The 19833-nt window shown below is 50.2% G+C and overlaps 1 protein-coding gene across 1 annotated transcript; it reads right to left on the reverse strand.

The window, feature by feature from the left end:
* Positions 1–359: 359 nt before the first annotated feature.
* Positions 360–11026, reverse strand: Tex35 (testis expressed 35). The gene is made up of 7 exons (XM_026388472.1): positions 10988–11026; positions 10272–10323; positions 9605–9672; positions 5455–5511; positions 4718–4777; positions 866–930; positions 360–654 (listed from the first exon to the last, which is right to left on the reverse strand). The coding sequence occupies exons 1-7, from the start codon at positions 11024–11026 to the stop codon at positions 360–362; spliced, it is 636 nt and encodes a 211-aa protein (XP_026244257.1).
* Positions 11027–19833: the final 8807 nt, after the last annotated feature.

Consider the following 19833-nt stretch of genomic DNA (forward strand, 5'->3'; position numbering starts at 1 on the left):
CCACGGAGCCTCGGGGCAGCAGCCTTAGGCGTGGCCACCCACGTCCTCCTTCCTGGTGCCACGTCCTCTACAACTGAGTGGCCTACTCCCTGCACGACCGCGGGGTGGGGTCGCTGCCAGGCAGCTGGAGCAGCTCCCTCGGGGATAACCCGCTGAGAGAAGGCCTCCTGTTCGGGTCTACCTACCCCTGATTGTAGTTGGTCTTTAGGGCACACAACAAACATTTCTCCTGCGGAGGACAGAAACGGCACAAGAAAGGTCATTTTTCCCTGCTCCAAGATGGCCAGCCTGCTGGGCACCTCATCGGGCCTGGCTATAGGAGAGGACAGAATGACGCGGTGGAGCAGGTACGTCGGGGGTCAAGCCCTACAGGGTCCTGGCTCGGGAAGCGCCTCGGGCGGGCCTCGAAGGCCAGGCAGGTCAGCCGGCCTCCAGACGGGGCGGGGCGGCGGGCAGCCTCCACTTACGCAGCAGCTCCTACACTGAGGAAGGGAGTCCGGCAGCTCCTTTTTGGGTTTGGGTGACACCACCGTGTTCTTGTGGAGAGACAAGGCCGCTCCGCCAGCTGCGTCCATCTTCTTGAGCCTGAGCCGAGGGTCCGCTTCGCTCTTGCCCATCAGTTCCTCGTGCTCCATCCATCCTCTTCGCAGGGGACTGGGGTGGGGGTCGGGGAGGGGCGGAGAGTTGGGGAGACACTTTCTACCAGCACACAGGTGGCCTGGGAGGCCCTGACTCCGAGCCATGCGGCGGCAGGAGCCACGACAACCCCGGGAGGAGTCCTGGTCCTCGGCACCCCCAGCGCCTTGGCACGGCCGGGGGAGGAGAGCGAGGGGGAGGGGGAGAGGCGGGGGCGGGCGACACTTACAGCTTGTTGTTCTTCTGTATATTTATTAAAACCTCCATCTTCTCGTCCATATCCTTCTGCATTTCCTTCAAGAGAGAATTCAAGACTAGAATCTTCCTTCTGAAGACCCTCGAGGTCCCTCCACCCTCCTCTCTGCCAACCGCTGGGCGTCCTCAAGAATCCTCACTAGATGGGGCCAAGGGTTCGGTGGGGTGTCCACGACCACACCCACACCCGCTGCCCCCACCACTCCACGATGAGACCCAGGCCCAGGCAGAGCCTTAGGGGCTGACCAAAGTCTCCAGGTAACTGATTTACCTGTCCAAGGTATAAAACCCACACTTCGATGCCTATAAGATGATGGAAGCAAGAGAACAAATCTTGTGACACCAAAGACAGTGTTTGACCCTTGCCTGTGTTTTTGTGTTGGCTCCATCTTTTCACCCAATCCAGGCAGAAATGGCTAACCCAAAATAAAACTGATGGTAGCTGAAGTGGTGTGGCACACTTATTGGTCACCGAGAAATGAAAGAATAAAACAAATTTCTTAGCAGAGTTTAGATCTGCAAAACTTGACCTGGGAAAATTGCACAGAAATAGTGGACATGAAAGAAATTATAAGGCAGCAGAAACTATAATTGATGATATTTGTTGTGGAAAAAAAAACAGATTTGAATTGACCATCATAAAATATACATGAAAATAACTGACTCCAACAAAACTAATTTTAGTAAAAAGAAAAGAAAGATTTGGAAACCGTTTAATTTGACGTAGCAAAATTGGTCAAGGAATTATACTGTTGGGGGGAAGATGATTTCAGAAAACGCCTCTTGAAAAGTGTTTTAAAATAGTAGTATATAATCAAATGTTAGAATCTATAGTGTGAAACTATCCTTGAAGACAAGAATACCCCACAGGTTCAAAATGTCAAAGTCAAAACTTCCCATATACTTACGAACTTGTCGCTTTGAAGTCATCGTATTCCAACCGGATCCCCTTTTCCCTTTGAAATTAGCTCTACTTCTTAATTATCCTTGTCATTGTTAACACTTCCTTATCCAGATTCAAACTTCAGTGTCACCATGGACACTTGCCTCTCTCATTCTTTATTTTGAGTCTGTCACGGTGGGCCGTTATTTCTTTTAATGCATCTTTCAGATTTACCCTTTTCAATCTCTTCCTAAAATTAAAGGTAGTCACCTCTCTTCACCTTGCGGCAGAGGCAGCTCCCCGCCTGTGCCCTTGCTGTCAGACAGTTGCACCTGCTCTCACCCTGCCCAGGCCACCTTGCCAGCAGCTGCTCCCAGCATGTTCTGTGATCAGGGATCCCTGCAGGCCTCTCACTACGTGCAGAACCAAGGCCCAGCTCCTCTGCTGATTTGCAAAGCTGGCACTGCCCACCTCCTTTGTGCCCATGGAGTTCTGTTTCTCACATTTCCCCCAAATGATCCCTCTTCATGGCTGAGCTCCCCACTGACCACAAAACTGAACGTCCTTGCCTGCTTCCTGCTGTGCTCAAGCTGACTCCTGCCTGAAATAGCCTCCTCTGTGCCTTTCCAGCCCCAGCTCCACTCACCAACAAAACTAGGGTGTTTGCATTTTAATATAGAAATAATGCACCATCTTTGAGAAAGTGTGGGTGACACAAAGTAATATTAAAAAAATCAATCTTCTCACCCCCAAATAACTGCTATTAGTCCTTTGAGTATGTTTATTTCCAGCCTTTTTTGGGGAGGGGGATAGTGAGGGTTGAACCCAGGAGTGCTCTACCACTGAGCTACATTCCCAGTCCCTTTTTAAAATTTTGAGAGAGGGTCTTGCTAAATTGCCAAGGCTGCCCTCAAACTTGAGATCCTCCTGCCTCAGCCTCCAGAGTCCCTGGGATTACACGTGTGTCTGCTGCACCCAGTTCTAGCCCTTTTTTTTTTGTACATTTACTTAATTTTTTCCCCTAGTTGGAAGCAACCTGTATACCACCTTACTGTTATCTTGCTTTGTTGTTCTCATTGTAAGTATTCTTTCTAAACATTGTCCTTAATAGTTCCTGATTTTTATTTCATGGATATACCATAATTTATTTGTGCTTGTTCCCCAATTTTTTTTGTTATAAATGATCCTGCAATGAACATTTATTATATAGATTTATGCCACCGTTTCTGATTATTCTCACAAGTTAAATGTGAGAAGCAGAATTAAATTGAAAAGTTTTCATTTATTTATTTTTTTGATGCCTACTTTGTTATAAACGTTCCAGTTTGTACAAATTTGCAGTGTAAGAACATTTCTTTCTTATTCTCTCCTTGTCATGCATTAAAAAAATGCTCATTTGAATGTAATTGTCAATTATTTTGCTCGAGTGCCTTTACTGTCTAAGGGGTAAAGCTTTCAATATACCTACTGCTGCTTGATTATCCACATCTTCTGTGGGTTTTCTGCCCGTGCTCTTCCCCATTTTCCTACTTGGCTCTTATTGATTTGTGTGAGTTCTATATGTTATAGATAAAAATCCTTTTGTCTGTACTTATATTTGTGGAAAACTATTTCCCCAAACTGTTGTTTCTTTTTAATTTTTAATCTGGTACTTTTCTGTCATAATTCTTTTAAGGAAAACTTTTATGTTTAAATATGTCAAGACTTTGTGATTTCTTCCATTGTATTTATATTAAGCCATCCAGGTAAATATTACTTACAGTTTCCTCTTATTGGCTTTTATTATTAAACTCACTTTATAGACTTTCAGTTTACAGTACTTAATTAATTTTTCTTCTTATACAGTCAAAACACCTATAAATATTATCACCCAATCCTTTTCTCACTGACAATTTAAAATCACCTTTATCATATTTTAAATTTAATAGAACCATAGTTCTCAGCCTTGAATGAATATTGGAATCACCTGCAAATTTAAAAAGCCTCTTGGAGCCTATACCTCATCCCAAAGGTTAATTGTTATGGGGTCCACCTGGGTGTAAAGTGGGGAGAAGACCAAATCACTGCCAGCTGATTCTAACCTGCAGCCAGGGTTGACCCTGCTGCTGAAGAGTTAGGAACCTGGTTCTCAACCAAGAGCAAGGACCAGAATCACTTATGGAGTCTGAGACCCCTCTGTTTCATTCTAGAGATTTTATTCAGTGCATGTAAGCTGGAGCTTGAGCACATGGATTTTTTTTAAAAAAAAAATGCTCAGAAAGGTTTCTTAGTCCCTCCCTGGCAGAGAGGCAGGCCACTGACAGTGTTACTACCCCAGTTTCTTCATTTGTCAGGTTATCCTTGGGCTACACCACCTGACTTGATAACTGTTGTTTTATCATGAATTTTAATTATCTAGTAAGGCTAGTGCCCCCTTAGAGCTCTGGAAACAACTGCAGCTATTTGCTTTTGCCTATTTATACTTCTACATCAGTGGTTCTCAAGCTTTCGCCTTGGGAACGTGGCCAAAACACAACGGCCTATGCTCCACCTGAACACACGGGCCTTGGCTTGCCCTTTGTTAGTGTTCTGGGTGATTCCAAAGCATGGTTTATGAACCATGTTCTAGAATCTAGATTATCCTCCCAGAAGTTTTTTTTTTTTTTTTTTAATCTTATCAGGGCTTTCAACTAGATTTGCATTAAGTTTCCGACATGGTCTTCAAGACTCAACAAGGTTCACCCTCTCCATAAGGATTTCTCTCGTTGCTCCAGCCCAACCTCATTATTCACACCTGCAAATTGATATATTAACTCACAGCCAGCAATTTAGCTTGTAATTCTTTCTTACCATGGAGTATGGGCAGCCTACCAGTGTGTAAGTGCCTGGAGGGCAGGGTCGGGCATACTTTTCCATAGTTTCCAGTGTGGTACTGGCCCATGGAAGGCACTCAGTAAATCTTACCTTCATGATTTCCACGAATTCATGAAGTTTATCAAAATCTTTGTCCATTACATCTTTTATCTAATGAGGAAGAAAAGCATGATTTGACCAAGCACGGAGAATATTGTGGAAGTCAGTTGTGTCTCTGGGGTATTTTTAAGCAAAAGGCAGCAGCTGAACCTTAGGAATGGACTAACAATGTCCTATTAAAGCCATGTTCTTCCCAAGGAATCCATGAAGGGTCTAGGGTGTACATGCCATCAAGTCGTCCCCACTGTCAGCCACGGTGTGACTCAGGTCTGGCCACTGCCAGTCTTACGTGTGGAGTTCAGGCCACAATTTCAGTCCTTCCTTTCTTGATTATTCCCTAAGTAGGCTATTGGTGGTTGTGTTATAGAAACAAGAGTTCTTCCCATGCAGCTGGCTCAGGTAAGGTGAATAAGGAGGTGCAGCTGGTCTCTGGCTGCCCCCAAATTCCAAGTCAGCCCCTTCCACTCAGCTTTATCCCCGAGGTTCCATCCTCCCAACTGTAACACCTTAGGGCGTCCTCAGCCACTAGAAAATTGGGTCCAGGCATCAGACAAATTAGAAATGAGTATCCTAAGCTGCCCAACACTTAGCACTAAGAGGGATTAGGGTGGAGTTGGTGATTGCCTTCTCCTGCACTTCCCGATTCCCTTCCCTATTCCAAGTTAGGAATCACATTTTTCTTGAAGCTAGGCTTTCCCTCCATATGATGTAAAGATTTACCCCGTTACCTGTTTTATCTCTTCCATTTTTTCCTTGAGCTCTTCTCTCACCTCCCTGAGTTCACTCTGAGAAAATAAAATGGGGGAGAGAGAGTAAAGAAATGTCCTGCCTGGATGAGAAACTGGGTGCAGGAGGAAGGAGCGTTGTTGAAAGAGGAACAAGGAGATACTTCTATAGGGAGGAAAAAAAGTGTTGTCCCCACAAGGGGTCTGGGGACCCACAGGCATCACGTGCCTCCCGCTGGCACTGTGCTGAAAGGAGCACATCTTCACTTCTTTGGAAGTTGATAGCCAGTGTCCAGGAACAGCAGACCAACCCAAATTAGGATGACTCAGTGAAATAAATGACCTGTAATCCTCAAAAATGTCAGTGTCCTGAAAGACAAAGGTTGAAGAACCATTCTAGATTAAAGGAAAATGAAGAGACGTGGCAATCTGAGTTGGGCAGGCTCAAAATGGCTGTGGTGAGGTCCCTTGCTGAGGCTTCTGGTGGGCCATGTTTTGGTAGATAAGCAAGGTCATGGACATCTGATTCAGTGTACGTCTTCAAGGTCATAAACATTTGCTGGTGAGCATGTGTCCACTTATGTAACCTGTCAGCACTGTGCCTTCTTTGGCCTGCATGTTAAAAAAGGCCTGTGGAAATGGCTTGGGGTTAAAGGGAACTGGCTGGGGGCTGGAGCTGGAAAGCTGGGGGCTGGCTAAAGGCTACATGGCCTCTGCATGCAGCAAACCAACTGTCCGAACTGTGTCTTGCACTTCTTCCACCTGCTGGGATCCTGAATCTGTTTTCTGGGTCTGAGCCTCAGCAGAGACTGATGTGACTTTGTGAGCCACACTGCCAACAAGGGAGTTGCTAGATACAGAGAAGACCTTGGAAGCCGAGCATGTCACTGGAGGAAGATCTCTGCACCTTGGAAGTACTCTTTGGCCTCCCCCATTGTGCTGATGGAGTCCAAGGAGTAGGGAGATTAGCACCTGCAAGCCCAGCCAGGGGTGATGCGGGAGGTGAAGGCAGCAGCTGCTGGTTCCAGTGGGCACCCGCAGGGCCAGTGTGGGTAACCAAGTCCGCCACGTTCTGCCTATCAAGCGGAGTTGGAGGACTTGGGAGAATAGTTTAAGGCCACTTTGTTGTCATGCCTATGAGACTTAGGGGTGCTGGGAGCCAACAGGGGCAAGACCCCTGTGTGCTACGTGTCCTGCATAACCTTGTGATTCAGATGGGCTAGACGGTGCCCAAGTGTGCCAGGACTCAGCAGAGACCAAAAGAGACGCAGCAGAGACAAGAGGCTTCAGGAGGTGCCAAGGCCTATTACTTATAGGGGAACCAGAAACAAGCTCAGACCTTGGAGGTAAGGCACCTGTACTGTCCAGTGTACTGATAACCCCAGCTGTGGACAACTGCCTGCGTGGACAGTGGTGACTGAGGACCCAGAGACAGACTGGGTCTGGTTTGAAACCAGTGGAGGACAAAATAGCCGGTGGGCTGAGCTGAATGGAAGGCAAGTGAAGCATCCCCGCAGTGGTGCGCGCTGCCAGTTGTGTGTGTGGCAAGAGCTCTAGGAGCTTGGCCACCAAGAACAAATGACTGCAGGGCATGCTACTGGCCCTGCTCCCCTGACTAGCCCAGGGGGTGACAGGCAGACCCTTTGGCTAGGCTGCAGTGCTTCGAGAGGCCCCTCCCGCCAGCCTAGCGGCTTGGTGGCATCCCCGCCTATAGCATGCAGGTGTGAACGCTGTGTGGGTCACAAACAACGGGCCTGCCTTTAGCCCAGAATGTCCCCATAGAGGCCTGCCACGCATGTATGGTTTGCACCAGGAGTGTCCACACCCACGACACTGGGAACCACGGATAGCATAGCCAGGTAATGTGTGGACATGTCCCCTTGACAGCATTGGCCCTCTACTGAGGTCAGAGGGGGCCCTGTTTGTTTTAACAGCAGTTGATCCAGTGGGTGGCCTGGCCTGGTGGTCAAGAGAATCAGCGTGCTACGGTTCCTGCCCTGACCGTGTTCGTGGCCTGCGCAGCTGGCCCATCGTAATAGAGAGTGATCAAGGCCCCCATTTCTAGGTTGGGATGTGCAGCAGTGGGCAACTCCGGGACAGATTCAGTGGGAGCTGAACATCCCACACCACCCACCGGCTGCAGGCATGAGAGAGAGAGAGGCCTGCTTAAGCAAGGACTCAGGACTGCAGTTATCCCGCCTTCTAAGAAGGGAGGACACAGTGTCTGTGGGCAGTTATGTGAGCTCTGACTGAGCATCCCTGACCAAGGGGAACCAACTCCTGTGGAGGCTTTGCTGCATCACAGCAGTCCCAATATAGGTCCAGGTGACAACAGAGGATGTTGCTCTTAAATCTGGGTTTGGGAAGCAAGGGAATATTCTTTTGCCTGCTCTGACTGAATTGACTAGGGGGCACACTGTGGATTGGACATGGCCCCAGACAATAAAGGCCTCACACCTTTGTGGGTGGCCCTATCAGCCCCCTGGGGAAAAGATTTGGAGTGTGACCTCCTTGTAACACCATGGGTGACTAGTGAATGTTCCCCTCTCCCCCACTGGTTACATGTGACTTGGCCAGGTCCTGCAAATGGGACACAGATTTTAAAGGGAACTTTTGTTATTTCCCTTCAGCCAATTATGAGTTCCCCAGTGATGGTGCACACAGAGCCTGCTGAAGTTCAGGGCCAAGCTGTGTGGGTGTGGTACACTGCTTAGAGAAGCTGCCACAGATGGCCACAGCGCTTTCCTGGGACTCCATGCTGGCGTACAATCTCCTGGATGGGCGTGATTTACCTGTACTAGTGCCCCTAACAGTTCTGGCCAACACCATCGTGGACTGGGCACACAGCTACCCCAGCGTAGCGAACACCTCTGCATGCTGGATGTGCACAGAAGTGCCTGTGAGTTTGGCTGCTGGACAGCCCTGGTGAACCCAGACTGCTTCCTGGACAATTGGACATGACTGGGAATTGCCACCTCAATATGGGATGAAACTGGCAATAGTTTTTAGTAATCCTAGGTGACAGAGCTTATTTTCTGCTTATATGCTGTTGCAGGGTGGGGGATCTGGCTCAGCGGTAGAGCGCTTGCCTAGCATGTGCGAGGCCCTGGGTTCGATCCTCAGCACCACATAAAAATAAAGAAATAAAGTAAAGGTATTGTGTCCAACTACGGCTAAAAAAAAAATATATATATGTTGTTGCAGCTTGTACTGTTGTGGCCTGTGGATGCAGAGTTCTACCCTCCTGACTAAGGGATATTGTGGAAGACAAAAATGCATAGATTGTACAGTGAAAAGTCCTAAAGGGGTGGACTGTAGGGCAGGCCCAAATGGCTATGGCCAGGCGCCCTCGCTAAGGCTTCCAGTGGGTTGCTTTTAGTACGTAGCCAAGGTTATGAACACCCTGATTCAGTGTATGTGCTCAAGGTCATAAACATTTTTTTATGAACATGCGCCCACTTAATAACCTGTTGGTAGTGTGCCTTCTTTAGCCCGCTTATATTTAAAAAAAAAAAAAAAGGCTTATGAAAATGGCTCAGGGGCTTAATGGAGCAGCTGGGGCTAAATGGAACTGGCTGGGGCTGAAGAGCTGGGGGCAGGCTAAAGGCTACCACCACCTCTGAATAAAGCATGTCTACTATCCTATCCCAACTGCGTCTTGCACCTTATTCCACCTGCAGGGATCCCGAATCTTTTTCCTGGATCTGATACTCCGCTCGACAGGCAGCCTGTGGTCCTGGACTAGATCCTAGGCCAGAAAAAAAGGTGGGTTTTGTTTTTGTTATTAAAAACATTAGTGAAGCCAGGCATGATGGTGCACGCCTGTAATCCCAGTGATTTGGGAGGCCGAGGCAGGAGGATCAAAAGTTGGGGGCCTACCTCAGCAACTTAGTGAGACCCTAAGCAACTTGGTGAGACCCTGTATCAAAATAAAAAATAGAAATAGAAAAGGGCTGGGGATGTGGCTTAGTGGTAGAGTGCCCCTGGTTCAATCCCCAGGACCAAACCAACAACAACCCAAACAAACAAACAAACCGGAGAGAAACAAGTCGCAGGGTGGTAGGTGCCTACAGGTGCAGCCACCAGAAGGTGACTGACTTCCAGCTCTCCAGGGCACTGGTCCTGTCCTGGTTACCTGGGCATACGCACTGACCTTCAGTTCATGTGTTATTCCTGCTTTGTTGAATGGACCTTGGTGTTTAACTCCTTTGTAATCACACATCTGTTGATTGAAACAGAAACAGAGCTTGGGAAACTAGGTATGTGGTAGGACTGCAGAGACAGATCCCTGAGTTTCTGTCCCTCCCTAGAGTCAGGACAGAGGTGAAGGCTGGTGGCGTCACCTGTGCAGAAGTCCCCCCCCCCTCCTCCTCCTCCTCCTCCTCTGAGCTCATCTTTGGGCCTCACTATTTCTGTCTCTTGGATAGATAAGCTTACTCCTCCCTGGGGGGCCTCTGTGTATGCTTCTTCCTTTACCTAGAAGGCTCCTCCGTCTTTGCCTCACCAGCATCTTCTCCTTCAGCCCTTGTTCCAAGAAAGTTCTTTCCCAACCACCCCATCTAAAGCAGACACCCAGTCCCACCTTTCTTTCTTCTCTGAGTAGCTGGTAATACTACTGAATTTCCCCATGTTTATTTACGAGTCTCATTGGTGGCTAGTGTGAAGGTCTACCAGAGCAAAGAGCTTATCTCTCCCATGGCATCCCCACGGCACCTGGGATGGGTCTTGGCCACCACAAACAGCAAATGACCCCTGACTCCAAGTCACCTCCCCACGGATCTCAGGCCTGGCTGCTGGCATGGCCTCAATAAAGCTTCTTCCTTTGATCGTCTCTGGCTTCAATTCCAGGTAAACTGTCTTGTAGTTCTTGCCCTGCAGAGAGAGGAGATGGAATTTAGTCAGGATTGGGGGAAGAGAACGAGGAGCCAAAGGACCTTCACCAACCCTCCCTGCCCAGCTGTGCCTGAGCCCAGGCTCACACACCCCGGGATCCACAGCTCAACCCCACCCTGTCCTGTGCCAGTGAGTGCTGCCCCCCACTCGGCAGGCAAAGGACGCTTGTGGAGGCAGCTCTAAGGAAACCTCCCAGGAGTCTGGTCTTGGGATCAGCAGACCAGGCCCCCCCTCAGCTATCCTTTCCTCTAGCTGCGCCCACTTGGGTGAGTTTTTAATCCCTCTGAGCCTCCGTTTCCTCATCTGTAAATAAAACCTAATTCTATTTCTCTAATAAGGTCATCTGAAGCCTTCGGCCTGCCGGTGGGATGCAGGCCTGACGCAGGCCAGCTGGGGTCATGGGGCTGCGAGAAGTCTTGGGGAGCAGGGAGGAGTTCCCGAGTCTCTCCTTCCCGTGCCAAGGCCAAGCCTGAATCCTGCACCCACTCCAGGCTGAGGGCCCGCTTTGTGCGGCTCTCAGAACAGAGACAGAGACAGAGAAGCCGAGGTGTGGTCAGAGCCTTCTTGGTATCTGTCCTGCCCTGTCTCCACTCAGCTGAAGCTCAAAGACGCCCCCCAGAGTCCAGGGGTGTTCCTCCTTTACCAAGCCTGTTTTCTTGAATTCTGCCCTCTTGGCTGACATGATGGAAGAAGCCAGGGTGCTCCTCAACTTCCCAACCTCCCCACAATAGCCCCCCGGGACCAGGCCACCGTTCTGTGCAACTTACAAGCCGAGGTGAGGGCAGGATGACCACCTCTTTGTGTGCGGAACAGCTGAGGTCATAATGCCTAGGACCCACATGCTGGCCTGGAGCATCACCACAGCTTTGGGCCCCACTGCCTCTGTCACTGAGATGAGGCTCAGACGGCTTCCAAATCCAGGAGGCCCCCTCTTGCTGGTTTTTCGGGAAGACTCACACTGCTGAGGACCATGGCCTGCCATGGCCCAAGCACAAGGCACACCTCCAGAGAGCCAATGGCTCTTCCCAGCGCAGGACCAACCCTGACCAGGCAGAGCGGGCTCCTCCTAGACAGGCAGCCGGCTTCTCCTCTGGGCCGGTATCTTCTCTACTGCGTTCTCCCACCCCCACCCCATCTCCTGCCTGGTTCTTCTGTCTTCCTGGAAGTGGGCTGGGGCAAGAATTAGTATCTGGACAGGGCTAAAGGCAAGAAAGCCTTTGTCGAAAGGAGTGGAATCCCAAAGGAAAGGCCATTCTGAGAGGTAGTTGTCATTTGTGCTTAAAATTGGGGAGTCAAAGGCACGTGGCATTCTCATGGGGCCTAAAATCATTAGAATCCCAGTTGGTGAGTCTAATGTCCCTTCTGTCCTAACTGGGTATCCCACTCCCTTCTTTCCCCTGGTTTCAAGGCCAGCTAGTCGGCACAGAGAAGGCCAGCTTGGGCACTCAGGCAGCCCAGCAGCGGAGAGCTGATCCGGAATGCCAGTGCCCGTCAGAAAACAGTCGCCGCTCACAGTGCTTCTGATGCACTTCCTAGTGGTGATTGCCAAGCCCCCTAACTCTGGTGACAGCCCTGGATGGGACTCATCACAACTGGAGGAGAACTTTTCTGTCACTGTTCAGCTGGGGAGTCGGGAGGGGTGGCCTCCTTCCCAAGCCTTGTTTCCTGCTGTGTAAATGAGGAGTCCAGCTGTAAGCTTCCTTTTCCACCTAGCTCAGTCCTCCCAGACCCGCTGGCCACAGGGAAGGAGGGCACTTTCTCCAGGGTCCAAAGACCCTTGACAAGGCAGAGCAGGGAACTGTGGGAAAATGACTGGCTCCGTCTCAGCATTCCAGCTCTTGGGAGAGGGTATGTCTTTCTTCCTCTTGCTCTGGCTTGAGGGCCTCGTGGACTGCGGCAGCTTCCTTTACTTAGCTAAGCAGTTGTTAGGTGAGCTGCCTTCTAGCCAAGCACAGCGCAGGAGCTCACTGCCTTGCGCATTAGGAAAGTAGATTTAAAAGAATCAAGGGCTCTTTGTGAAACTGCTTTGTTAAACAAATTATGTGCCCCCTCACACTTGCGTGTGCATATGATATCATCATTTGGACAGAAATCTAACAGCAGACCACAGCTCCGGGCTGTGCCTTCTCAAGTGTTTACCATACATCACGGTTGGTATTGATGGGTTCTGAATGGCTGGGGAAGTCCATTTGGTGAACCTGAATAGATGAGTCACATTCTTCTTTAAGAAGATTAGAAAAGAAGATCTTTTTGCAGCTGTGGAGACTGGGTTGAAGTAGTTCTGCTGGGACTGCCGCCGTGTGGCCTTGTTCCATGCAATCTGAGGCCGCCCTCCCCAGAACACCAGGTGTGCGCTCCTGGACCCTCGGCTGCGCAGTCCATGTACACCAGAGCACCGAGCAGAAGCCCACTGATGTTCCAGCAGAATCTGGGGAAAGAGGCAGCCATATGTCTCCTTTCTCCAAGTTGATATCATTTGGATTTATTTTCTTTACAAAGATCCTTTTTTTAAAAAAAAACTTCCACTTTCATGAAAATAATGTTGAGGGAAGCTGGAGGGGGTGGTGTTAAAAAATGGGCTTTAGCCTCTGACTCTGGCTTCTTGTGATTGCGGAAGTACAAATTCCAGGCTCTAACCCACAATGAAACCCAGGCTCAGTCACTACCTGTGTGGAGGCCCAGAGAAGAGGAAGAAAATGTCTTGGTGCTTAGGGGCCTATTTGACCACTGGGGGCCCAATGTTCTAAAGCCCTTTGATTTGGGTGGAATGTTTCATTGGAGCTGTTTGATGGAGTTGATTGGAGTCGACATCTCCAATCAATGTCACTGGACATAGTTGCGTATAGGTGAGCCAGCAGTTCATATCCCCACACACTAGAGTCTGGGTGGCCGTCCTCAAAGAGGGAAGCTGCCTGCTTCATAGCCCCAGGGAAGCTCTTACATAAATTTTCTAGAGAATTCATACGATTGTTTCATGAACTGTCTTATTTGATTGATTTACAGACACCCTGGAAGGCTTATTCTATGCAGCACACAGATAATGTTAGTCATTGACACAGTGATCACCATGCAATTTCCAACCATTTCTGTAAATTGTGTCTGAGACTTTGGCTAGAATCCTATTGTATTCAGTGGGAAGACTATACAGTTTGTATCATATGAACCTCTATTTCAGGAACAAAACCTAATCTGAACAGCTCCTTGCAAATCTCCAGCTATTTCAATGTAGCTGAGGGTGAGTGAAGAGTTTCATTAAGGTGGAGGGTGAGGATTGCTGGCTTCTCTCTCCTGTGTATTCCTCAAGAAGGGGAGACACTGGCCAGGCTCCAGGAGCCCAGGGGAACCCATTGCTGTACCCACAACTAACTTTCATGGAGCAGCCTGCGATGTGAGACCGGGCAAGAGCCATCAGCCACCGGAGGCTCTTGGGACCTCCAGAGTTAGTTTTCCATCTTTGGACAGGACCCAAATCAGGGAAGGCAGTTATGCCCCTCCTGCCTCTTTTAGCTTCCCTGCGGAAGGCTCTCTCCAGCTGCTCTTCCAGTCCCTCACAGCCTCCTCTCCATCTCTGACACCTTCAGGTTCCCATTTGTCACTGAAACAAAGCCAAGGGACACCATATACTCTTTGAACTAGCTGTTTGGGGGGACGACACTTCATGTGGTGTCCTTCCTCACAGATGGAAGGCTCCATGGGTCCATCCTAGGAGGACTTGCCCACTCCCACTCACATTCCTGTGGCTGGAACATCACCCCAAGGCCACACCTGACTGCAAAGGACGCTGGCCAGTGTGGCTAAGCTCCTGAAAAGAAGGGGAAATAGATCTAAGGAGCAGGCAACCAGTCCCTGCCCCACTTTCCTTTCTTATTTCACTCCACCAAGTATCCTTATAGGTAAACTGGATTTAGAGTTCTTGTGGCTTTAGAATAAAAGGGAGGTAATTTACAAGATCCAGGGGGAAGTCTACACTGGATATTGACCTGGGATGAAATCTCCAATCCAGTGTGAACTAGCAAGGTTAGACCAACTTCTTTGTTACCTGGCTGGCCAATGGGTAGGGACATTGAGACAGAGATTATAATAATGATCTGTGTGTCCAGGGTTTTCCAGTACAATAGCTCCAGTCTATCCCAGACCCACGGCTGTAGAAGACCCTGGAAGCCACCCTCCCACAGCAGGCTCATTCCCTCCTTCAGCCACTAGAATGTGGGGTACGGGGTGAAGCTTCTCCTCCTGTTCTAAGTCCTCTGACGAGCACTGGCACCCACTCCAGTTGCCCCAAACACCACCTGACCTGTCTGGGGTTTGCGTTCAGCCATTGTCCTTTTAGATGAGAATCTGTATCCTGCTTCCCAGGACCCTTTGTTTCTAGCCCCATGAAGCTCCCTGAACTTGACTCCTTCCTGAAGATGTCTACTCTGGGGCCCATTCCACCAGACCTGGACAAGAATTCAGACTGGACCAAGCATTTGCAGAACTTAGAGATAGTGGTGAGGTTCTCCACATCTGATTTACCTCCTTCTCTCCGGCATTCTGCCTCTGAGGTCATTAGCAACTCTGAGATGAATTCACGTGAAGACTCTTCCAGAAGTGTGAATCTTCTTCCCTTGTAGAGGTTCTAGGGCCTGGACTGGGGACAGAGCATTTCTTTCCTGAAACTTGGAGAACTGAGGTGAATGCTCGAATGAGTCTCCAGATGGAGGAGCCAATGGCAGATTTTGAGAACCATTGTGGAGCAAGCCCAGGTAAAAGAAGTGAGAGGCCAAAAAAACAGCCAGGGCTCAGCCAGTCTTGGCAGAAGCTCTCAAGGTGCCTGAGTTGTGAGCAGGAGCATCTGAGTGCACTTAAAGACTAAGAAGTAGGTGTTTTATTTTCCCTTTTAAATTTTGTTTTTGTGGTACTGGGGTTCAGACCCAGGGCCCCAACATGCCAGGCAGCTCAACAACTCTACCACTAAGCCACATCCTTAGCCTGGATTTTTTTCCTTTATTGTTAGAGAGCATTGGTAGGCTGTCTGTTTTCCTAGAACTTGAATTCAATGGATTCCACATTTTTTTAAAATTGAATGTCAAGATATGTGACTGCTCTGATCCAGCTTAGACTTAACAAAGCTAAAAATCCATGCAGGCAGGTCCACTTTGGTATGGAGGATGTGAACTGGGCTTTGGTTTATCTCCCAGGCCTACGATGAGTCATGAGCAGAGCACAGGTGCTAGCTCTCAGTGGAAGCTACATCTAAACCCAGAGTTCTTCAAGGTGGTTCTGAACATGGTTCCTGGTCCTCCAACCCTCTTTCTCCAACCCTCCTAACAATTAAAGCAGCTTAATGTGGATTCTCTTTGCCACCAAGACCCTGATGGAGTTGGCCACACTCCTGCTCATCTCTGGGAGATCCCACGTGTGCAGCAGACTTGGGAGCTGTGGGGCGAGGTGCTTTTGTCAGTGAAGAAGGGCTCATAGGGGTCCTTGTGTCCCCACCCCATGCTCTTCAGTGATTTGGGCTTGACTCGCTGCCAAATCACTTGTCTTGCTCAAGTTTGTTCATCTCTCTGAGCGTCCTCCCCTGTCCTGTGGGGATCGCGGTGGTCTCCGTGATGTGGCTGTCATGAGGATGGTAGGGACGGTCTGCTCCAACCTGGCCCGCACATGCTAGCTCCTTCTCCCTTCCCAGTCCCCTTGTCCCTCTCCTCCACCCTGCCCCTAGCTCCTCTGGCTCTTGAGAATCCCAGGGGTCTACTCATCTGGCTTCTGACACCCTGCTCCTTCCCTCCACCAGCAGCCAGCACCTAGGACAGGCTCTGCTTATTAATGACCTGATCCAGGTTTCCTTCTGCCTAATTGAGGGAGGACCAGGATATCCGTGCTTTACTCTGATGCCTCCCCAGCCCTCACCCTGGGCCTAGAAGCAGCAGGCATGGAATGAGTATTTGCTCAGTCAAATCTGTCAGTTTGGATAGCAAAGAGAAGAATGGAGAGCAAGGAAGAAATGACCAGGAGGCCAGGCAGAGCCTCTGCCAGAAGCCAGAAGGCTTTCCACCTGTGAGCTGCACCCCCAGGGGCCCGTCCTGTCCCACAGCCATGGCGCCACGGGGGTTGCTGCTCTCCCTCTGCACAGCAGGTAAGACCCACTGACAGGATGTCAGGACTGAAGGGAGGGGGAGCAGCAGCGACTGCTGGGTGGGCAAGGGGGCGTTGCTCAAGGCCTGGAGGGGCCCATCCCAGGGTCTTGGTACCCCCAGGTCCCAGGCCTTTCCCAACTATTGGGTGTGATCCATGAGTGTGACCCCAGAGCCCACCAGTTCAAAACATGAAACAGAGTAGAATAAAAAATATCCAAATGAGTCACACATCCTAAGGAGAAAACATTCTTTTTCTATTCTCTTTCTCCGGCACAGGGATTCTCCAGCCCTTCTTGGTGACAGGCAGCATCTTGGACTTTGGTGGGTGTGAGGAGCTTCATTCTTCCTGGCAGATGCCTGATCGGTCCAGTCCCTGTCCTCCCTGTGGCACATTCTTGCCCCTCTGTATGCCCAGGTCCCAGTCTTAGTTTCCTCTCCTGGGACATCTGGCTTGCGACCCCCTGGGATCCTAGCAGCGAGCCCTCATTCCTGTCTGCCCCCTGCACAGGCAGGACCTGGCAGAGGAGTCCTGGACCAGCTGGCATTTGCTGGGACCCATAAGGGGAGAGAGTCAAGGCAGGAAGGAAGTGAGCATGGAGCTCTCGGGGCTCGGGCTGAGTTCCTGTGAGAAGTTCCCCATCTTCTGCCTTCCCTTCTATCACACTGAGCACTCCCCATGTGCCAGGCGGGCACCAGGATGGCAATGACGACTCAGGTGTGCTTTGTGCACCCAGCTTGCTCAGACCTGGTGGTGCAGACAGACAGGAAGAGAAGGCCCTTGCCCTGGGAGCAGTTTAGAATCCTGATGCTGGTCACAGTAACTCAGATCCTTGCTCTAAGGTGGAGCTGGGAATCCACTTCTTTAGGAGCCACTGGGGGACTACTGTGGAGCCAGCTGGGAGCCCTGGCGTAGGGGCAGTACTGGACCTGGGTGCTCCACCTGAGGTTCTAGAGTCCTGTTTTTACCCACTTCCCACTGGGTGGCCTTGTCCAGGCCATTTAACTGTGTGACTTGGTTTCCTCATTTGTAAAGCAGGCCTCGGGCTATCCCAAGGAGTTGTTGGAAGAATCTGGTGAGCTATGGCACGTCATAATGCTTAGTTCACATTACCCATTATTATTAATTCCTAACAAAGGGGCGCTGCAGCACATAGGTGGGCACTTAATGCAGGACCAGCCAGGGGGTGGTGACCGATTGGGAAATTAGGAGACTGAAGGATTAGCTGGGGACAGCCAGCCCTCCCAAAATAAGAGCACAGCTAGTGTAGAAGTGGGGGGGCAGGGGTGGGTGCATTGGAGGCCAGAAGTGAGGGAAGGACTAGGGTGCAGTGGGGGCAGCCAAGTGGTGACACTGCTCTTGCTCCAGCCTCCAGGCTGGTGAAAAACGGCAAGTCCTTTTCCCGGGAGGACCAACCACTGAGCTGGAGAGAGGCCATGGATTATTGCCGGGACTACCACACGGACCTCCTCAGCCTGCAGAGCATGAGCAGCGTGAGCAGCTTGATGACCATCAGCTCGCTCATCCAGCCCACCCAGGCGTGGATCGGCCTCTTCTTTGACATGAGTATTTCTGGCCCCCGCTGGTCCAGCGGCCCTCCCTTCGTTGACCTGAAGTGGATCCAACTGCCTGCCCTCGGGGAGGGCATGTGTGTCACGCTGTATTCTGTTCTGTCCTTTGCTCCCATGCTGGGGGTCGACCTCTGCACGGCACAGAAGCCCTTCATTTGCTATAAAGGTGTGTTCAGGTTCAAGTTCTGAGCCTAGCCTTCTTCCTCCCAGGTGGCTCTTGAAGAAGCATGTGGTCGGGAAGGGTGAGGCGGGGACTTTTATGGAATAACAGGCTGTTACCTTTTTTGCCATGTTACCTCTTCTCTGTGGCCTTCATTTCTATTCCCACCCCATTCCCAAAACCCCATTAGAGAAATAGGTATAAGTCAGGATACAGAACAAAATATGGAATGTTCCACTGTGTCTCTTCCTTCTGTCAGTAAAGGCTGTGGACATGGAGAGTCCATTTGCACTATGCAGAGTTTGAGGTCTGCCCTTTCTCATGGCTTATTGCCTTGTTGGTGGTGGGAGAGTGTGGAGTAGCCACCCCTGGGAGACGCCCTGCTTCTTGGGAGCTCAGTGGGTGGAACCAGTCACTTTGGACACCTTTTCAGGAAGTCTGCCATCAGTACACGATGACATGGTGCTGGCTCTCGGGAGCAGCCTCCCATCCTTGCCCCTCACCTGTCTGTCTCGCCCCTGGTAGCGCAGTCCTGATGCTGAGAAGATCATGCAGGGAGATGGGTGAAGACCACACAGCATTTTCCTGATAAAAAGGGCCAGTTTCTGCTTTTTTTCGTCAGTCAAGGCTCAGCCCAAATCCATACCATTCTTTCCATGCAAATAGGGGAATGGAGGTCAGCTTGCTCTACTCCCAAGTCATGGCCACACCATGTCTGTCATGGGACCTTGAGTCATCGCCTGCAGTGGCCTAGAGTTGGCCTCTGGGTTGCCAAGAGAATAAAGAGATTTCTTCGGGTGATAAGGGGGCCTGGAGTGAGGAGACCTTGCAAAGGAAGGACTGTATGGGGGTCTTTCCCTGCTCCCTCCATTGTCTTAGAACTCCATTCAGACATGTCCTGACCCCACGCTCTCCTTCTCTGTTCTGTAGACCCACTGCCAATACACAGGCCAAACCACCATTCTCTCTTCTGAGTGGGCCCTCTTGCTGCTTCAGTCTGTTCTGGGCACACAGTCAGCTTTAAAAAAAAAAATCAAGCCAGGCGCAGTGGCGCAAGCCTGCAATCCCAGCAGTTGGGAGGCTGAGGCAGGAGGATCTCGAATTGAAAGCCAGCCTCAGCAATGTCAAGACCCTAAGCAACTCAGTGAGACCCTGTCTCTAATAAAATACAAAAACTGAGCTGGGGATGTGGCTCAGTGGTTGAGTGACCCTGAGTTCAATCCCTTGTATCCTCCCCCCAAAAGAAACAAACCAACCATAAATCAGATTACTGTCTTTAAACATGGTCAGTAGGTCCTCCTAGCAATTAGGAGACCATCCTTCTTACAGCCAACAGGCCCTGCCTGCCCTCTTTGGCTTCCTCTCCAGCCACATCTTTCTGCTCCCCAGACCCATACAGCTCCTGCCCACCTTGGACCTGTGCCCTTGCTCTGCCCAGGGCAGGCTGGCTCCTTCTCCTATTCTTTTCAAGAGCAAACACCCTGCTTATTTTATTGCTGCCATTTCCAGGGACATAGAATCGCACTGGCCACCCAGTAGGTGCTCAGGATATATTTACTGGATCAATGTAGAAAGGAAGGAACCATCTGTCCAGCCTTCAGCGAGGCTTCTCTGGGCTCTAACTTGGCAGCAGCTGGTGCC

Source organism: Urocitellus parryii, chromosome 9 (assembly GCF_045843805.1).
Source record: "Urocitellus parryii isolate mUroPar1 chromosome 9, mUroPar1.hap1, whole genome shotgun sequence".
NCBI classification, from domain to species: Eukaryota; Metazoa; Chordata; class Mammalia; order Rodentia; family Sciuridae; genus Urocitellus; species Urocitellus parryii.